Here is a 6,570-nt window from a genome sequence, read left to right as displayed (position 1 = left end):
GTGTGTGTGTATAAGGTGGGGAGGGGTTCGTATGTGAGAGTAATCAATTTATGTGATTAATCAAGTTAGTTTTAAGATAAGGGGGGATAACTTTCTTCTTCTTCTTCCTCGTTCTCGATGACAGCAGCTAGACAGTCAGTCCGATGTCGCGTACAAACTGTGTAGTTCGCTTTAACTCTGAAAGACTGCCATAGAGTTTTCTCTAAGGGGAGCCACATTCTGCCACGTCTGTGAGCGAAGGGTGGCGTAGCGCGGACAGTGCTGAAGGATATGGTTGGCATCCTCTTGGTCGTGTCCACATTCACAAATCGCTGTTTCTCCCACTTTTAATTTGGTGTGCATATGGTGTTTGAGTCTGTTGTGGCCACAACGGAGTCTAAAGATTGTGACTTGGTCTGCTCTAATTAGTATGTAGTAGGGGTCATGTTTGTTGTGCTTAGGGTGGGACCTTTTCCATCTGTTTCTTAAAGCAGTTTTTATTAGTGTTTTTGACTCTGAGAGATCCATACCATCTTTAATCTGGGTGATTTTGGCTCCTTCTTTGGCTAAGTCGTCTGCTTTTTCATTTCCACGAGTGCCACAGTGACCTGGTATCCACTGCAGAGTTGTGTTGGCTTGGGAGTTTAGATCACATAGGAGTGAAAGGAGTTGTCGTACTTGAGCTGTTTGTGGCTTTTGGAGAGCTTTGTAGTTGGAGGATAGAGATCCTGTGGGAATGGAATGGCTTTCTGTTGTCCCATCTATCCACTCTATATAGATACCTCCACCGTCGTTTCTGACTGCATCAGTTGCTAATCCATCTGTGTAAACTCGATTACATCGGTTGCTTGGGAAGTTTCTCTCCAGTTAGTCGAGCGTCAGTGACTTGAGTATTGGAGGAGAGACTTCGGATCTGGTGCCAAGCTTTTCTAGGTTTTCTCGAATTTGAAGGGGGCATTTAGTCTGAAGGGGGTGGACTTGACACGGGTCTAGTGGGGTTGGAGATTCTTCAACAGAGATTTCGAGTCCAGAGCTGGAGTGTCTGGCCATATGGAGGAAGCTTGTTCTTTTTAAGCGTTTGCTCTGGCTTTTTGAAGATCTATCCTTCATTGTATGGGTTGGCATTCTTTTGACCTTTTCCTGATGAACAAACGCTTTCAGATCACGTCTGTCGTTCAGGGGTTCTAGCCCCGTTAGTGTTTCCATGACATGAATGGGCGTGGATCTCATTGCTCCCGTGATGATCCGCAGATTTTGATTCTGGATTCTCGCTACTTTGTGGAAATTGCTGTCTGATGCTGTTCCCCACGTTGTGATACCATATTCTAGGACTGGGCGGACATATCCAACATAGGCTCCACGTAAGACGGTGTGGTTTGCTCCCCAATCTGACCCTGCCAACTTTCTAAGCAGTGCTGTTCTTCTGTTGCCTTTACTTCTGCACCTCTCTTTTTGGGCTTGCCATGTTAGTCTTGGATCAAACGTCACACCCAAATAGGTTGGATTTGACTCGTGTTGTAGAGTGTTTCCATCTAGATGCAAGTTTACCTTTCGGGGTTTTGGTGAGAGGCTGAATGTTGTGTACGTGGTCTTGTTCTTGTTGATCTTCTGTCCCCACTCTTCTGTCCACTTCATCATGTTGTTAAGTGTGCTTTGGAGTCGTACCTGGGCTGTTCCTACTGATTCTGTCGAGCATAAAAGAGCGATGTCATCTGCGTACTCCGCTGCTGTCACTTTCTTGGTGATGGTGGTTGAAACGTCGTCGAGAAAAATCAGGAACAGGGTCGCTGATAAAACTCCACCTTGTGGGACTCCATTACTGATTGTCTCCATTTTGCTTCTTTCTCCTTGCAGTTTCACACAGGCTCTTCTTTGAGATAGCTATTGTGAGATCCATTTCAGCATGTTGTGAGAGAGTGGGATAACAAATTGTGCTGTCATTGCGGTGTTTATCCTTTCCCTCCTCAGCCGGAGACTTATAACGGTGACCAACGGCATTCCGATGTTCTCTCCAGCACCAATGTATTGTTGCGTCCACTGTCATCAGAACTTTGTGGTGAGTTAAGAATCAAAAAGGATACCGCACCTAGTGGTAATAATTTTTTACAGTTTTCTTATGAGCGCACAGAGATCAGATTACTTAAACACACAGGCATACACACACAGACATACACTCGCGCACGTGCGCGCGCACGTGGGCACACACACACACACACACCAATGCACCCACAGAGGTCTTAGTATTGACGAATATCGGATTTCAAAAAAGAAACAAACAAACAAACACAAAACCACGTAGATATTCGTCCACGGGGTCCTTGAGACATAGCCTAACTTCTTATCCGGCAAAAATTTCCATTTGAATATAAGTTAAGTTCACCTGGAGCTGCACATGTAATTAAATTGGTCGTTACTCGATGTTTCACTGCGCCTGGTAATCGCGCAAGACAAATCTAGATGAAGTAAGACTGGTAACAGTTTGTCTCTCACTAGTCTCTACCACTCTCGCACTAGTCAAGATGGCAGTCGGTGCTATCCCGCTATACCGCCATCACCGCTGTACCGCCAATTTCATGCTCGTCCAAGGGTATTAGGCAGTATAACGGGGTTTGACTGTATTATGTAAAAAGGGAGAACGTGTTACTGTTTGTTCATGACCTATATCAACTCATTTCACCGCGTCAGATATAAAGTACACTTGTTGATGTATAAGCTCTTTGCCGTTGCAAGCAGATAACTTCAACCCTCGAATACATAATAATGATTTATTCTTCAACTTTTTTGCAAGGGGCTTTCATCCGCCTCAACCCTGGTAGGTTCTGACAAACATCAAGGAAACAGCCCACTGCCTTCCAAAAATGGTGTAATAATAATATGATTAATTGGAACCCCAAAACACGAACGATAACAGCTTTCTGCTGACTTCATTTTGACAATACAATGTGTTATTTGTTATTATTATTTTTTGTTGGTTTTGTTTGTTTTCAGTACAGGGGCAGAACACCGTTGGCCCGATGTCCCTACTGCAGCAGAGTGTAAGTTCTCCTCTGTTACTCTGCCGTCATTTAAAAAAACCTCAGTGCATTATGCAGTTTTTACAGTTTCACAGTAGATTTTTTTTAAAATAATAATTAAAAAAAAAAAAAACAATACAAAAAAAGACAAAAAATACCGAAATATTTTTACCATTAAAACAATATTTGCGTTAAAGATTATAATGTCTTTAAAAGGTTATCAAAATTTATTCCAAAAAGATATTTACCTGGGATGTTTACAAAGAGTGTGTTTGCTTGGTAACAATAGTAAATTATTTATTTATTAACCTTTTTTTTAGGAAGGCGGGGTTGTGGCTCTCTTGTAAAATTGTAAAGACTGCATATTAACAGTGGCGGTGGGTAGTGAAGGGCTCACGGGCTTGAGCCCCTACCCCCTCCCCACCCACCACCCCCCACTCTATCCCAAAGTACATGAAAGTTTATCCATATTGAAATAAGCTGTTGAAACCGTTATGACCGCACGCAATGAACACAGACTGATCAACTTGGCGCCTTGCTCGTTTATCCAATCACTGTTGTCGCCGCTTACAACTATAGTAACCTAACAGCCAATCAAATGTCTTTAGGGCTCAGCAATGGATGAGCCCTTTCTCACGGTCCGTCCTTAATGAAACTCTTCTTGTAAAAAGGTAGAAGACTGGGGGAAAATAACACTGTACCGGGGGCTCATGGTCTCCTAGCCCTGACAATGGGGTGAAAATTTACGATACACTTCCCCCCACTGACAAAGATACCTGTGCGCTCATTGGTTCTTTGTTGGGTGCGTTCAACTTTCTCGACTACACGGCCTAATCCAGCTCATAGAAGTATTATGTTTGAAGTGCTGTGTGTGCATGTTTGTGTTTGTGTCGCTGAGATTTACAGTTAATAGTCAGGTCGAATTACTTTTAAGGCAACTTTTTCATAACTTGAAAATTAATTAGAGGAAATTTGGAAGTGAATCGGCTTCGTCCCCACCATCAACAAGAATTTAACTAAGAACAAAGAGCCCACCGTGAGTATATAAAAATCATCACTGCTTAATTCTTATTGCTTGCTATTTAGTGGTAAAGAACTGGAAGCAACCTAAGCCCCACCCAAATTTTGGCCCATCCACCGCCACTGCATTTTATACTTTTTTAAATTACGGCAATATTGTGCTATTAGGTCAGTGTGCCAGACAGACACGTGGTATTGTTCTTTTGTGGGATTTGCTTGCTGTTGTTGGGTTTTTTTGGGTTTTTTGTTCTGTTTTGTTGCTTTTTGTCCTATGGATTTGGGTTGAGGGTGAGGGTGACATTAGAAAGGTAAAAAAAATGAGAGAATAAATAGTTATTTGAGCGTTTATGCTTAATATCATGATATAAAGAGCGGGGCAAATGCTGTTCATTATGTTTTTCTAAATTTTAATTAGTACTTGCCTTGAGGTATTCCTTCCAAGACTGTAAAATAACTCAATCTTTCTTCATCAAAGATGTATTATGTTGTTTTTTGTTGTTGTTGGTTTCTTTGTTGTATACTGTTTCAAGAACATATGGCACCCGTCTTGTCTTTTAAATTGGATATGAGACAGAAATAGAGTCATCAGTTTTATTAATTCGTCATGCATCAGCTTTCTTTTACAGGTGAGTATTGGCTTATACAGTCTGCTCAACATTTTCGTAGGCCATGACGATGAATTAACAATTTCATCAAGATAAACATTTTGCAGCAGTGTTTAGACAATGCGCGGCAGTAACTTCTGTATTAAGATAAATGTATGTTTTGCAGCCAATAAATGATATTTGATTTTTTGGGTCCATGTTGTACATCTACTGTAGCAAATGCAGTCTGTTATATACATAGAGAAATTGGCAGGACGTGGAAACATTTTTTGTTATGTACGAATTTCTCTATTAAAGTGTTGAAGATACAAAGAATAATATAATGTAAGAAGGAAAAAAATTGGGACCTGCAAATTTGTTCTTTATGTGCGCTTTTCGCTATGTGCGTGTTTCGCTATGAAGGTGTTCCGCTATGTGCATATTCACTGTGAGAGTGCCAGTGTTTTGCAATGTTCGTATTCGTTATGATAATGCTAGACTGTAATTCGATTAATTTGCTGATCTTTTCAGATCTGCAGTTGGCGGTCAAGGTAGACGCAAGGGTCTTGTCTACTTGGTACTGGGGATTATTCTTCTGGCTGTGGCAACAGGCATCACGGTAAGCAGTGGCGGACTGTGCGTTATCTCTTGTGTTTTGTCAGACATCGTTGATGAAGATCTTTTACTTTTAGTTCATCTTAAGTACGAGTTTTACAGCACTTCCAACACAATAAGGTCATCAAAGTGCCCAAGATTAAAGGTGTTACAAGAGAGCAACGAGCGCAAAAAAAGAAGGAGGAGAAGACAAGGCGATAGATGTTTGATAGGAAATTAATTAATACTAGTAAAAGTACACTCGTTCTACGAACGGAATAATAATGAAGAAGTATTAGGAAAGTTCCGAAGAGGAAAAAGACTGAAAACAGGAAAGAAACAAAACATAAATATTTTACCTTGAATTTATCCATGTAGCACCCCCTCTTGACTACCTGTAGGGGTAAGACTTCTTCCCCCTCTTCGAAGGCGTGGCATTTTATACTAAAGTTCCAGCTCTATCATTTTAAAAAAAAATTTTAGGCCTACATGCCAATTGTTGCTTCCTAGAAGAACCTGATCTAGATTCCAGATCTAGAATCTAGCCTAGATCTCGAAGGATTATAAAGACATAGGCCTATAATTGAAAGAAGGAGCATAGGCCCACAGATAGATCTAAGTTTAGAAATTCACATTTTTAACAACCGACAGGCGTCACAGAATGCCTAGATTTCTAGATGTATTCACAGCAGGAAAAATTCACTTTCAAGAATACTTTCATGATTCTTGACCTCGATCTAGATTCACCAACAGCCTAGTTCTAGACTCTAGATCTATTCACAGCAGGTAAAGATCCACGTTCAATACTCTCATCATTCTTGATCTCGATCTAAGATTAACATAGATTTAGATTTAGCCAAGATCTAGATCTAGATCTTAGAATCTATAATGCACAGTAAGAAAAATCCACTTTCAATATATTCAATAGGTTATCGAAACATCACAGATCTAGATTCTACTTTCATTTCATGATTTTTCTTGATCTTGATCTAGATCTCGATTCTAGATCTCATCTAGACACTGTGCACACAATACACTTGTCCTTCGGCATGCGCGCTAAATCCACTGCAGGAGAAATCTACTTTCAATACTTTCATGGTCTTTTTAATCTTGATCTAGATCTAGATAATAGATCTAGACATACAACTACACGCAGGGCGTAAACCGGGCTACGATTGGCTGAACCTTTGACTTTGACCCATGAATACATCAAGTAGACCTACGGTAGTCTACTCTTGGCGTTTTCGACGACACCCTCCCTGTAACTCTCACCACCCTCCCTGTCATTCTCACCACCCTCCTCCTGCAGTGCTATCTGGCCTCCTCTATCTCTTCATTTCTCTCTCTCTCTCTCTCTCTCTCTCTCTCTCTCTCTCTCT

The 6,570-nt window shown here is 41.0% G+C and overlaps 1 protein-coding gene across 1 annotated transcript in view; it reads left to right on the top strand.

Annotated features, from left to right (window-relative positions):
• The window catches only part of LOC101861948 (type 1 phosphatidylinositol 4,5-bisphosphate 4-phosphatase), a gene marked incomplete at its 3' end in the record, with an annotated part of 17,237 nt that extends 12,030 nt beyond the window's left edge, over window positions 1-5,207 (top strand). Inside the window, 3 exon segments of the mRNA XM_013081740.1 lie at window positions 1,948-2,035; window positions 2,968-3,014; window positions 5,129-5,207. Coding sequence (XP_012937194.1) covers window positions 1,948-2,035; window positions 2,968-3,014; window positions 5,129-5,207 — 214 coding nt within the window.
• Between the last annotated feature and the right edge of the window lie 1,363 nt (window positions 5,208-6,570).

This window comes from Aplysia californica, unplaced genomic scaffold (genome assembly GCF_000002075.1).
Source record: "Aplysia californica isolate F4 #8 unplaced genomic scaffold, AplCal3.0 scaffold00144, whole genome shotgun sequence".
Lineage (NCBI taxonomy): Eukaryota > Metazoa > Mollusca > Gastropoda > Aplysiida > Aplysiidae > Aplysia > Aplysia californica.
Note: the sequence above shows the minus strand (reverse complement) of the source record. Positions and strands in the feature narration are given on the sequence as shown.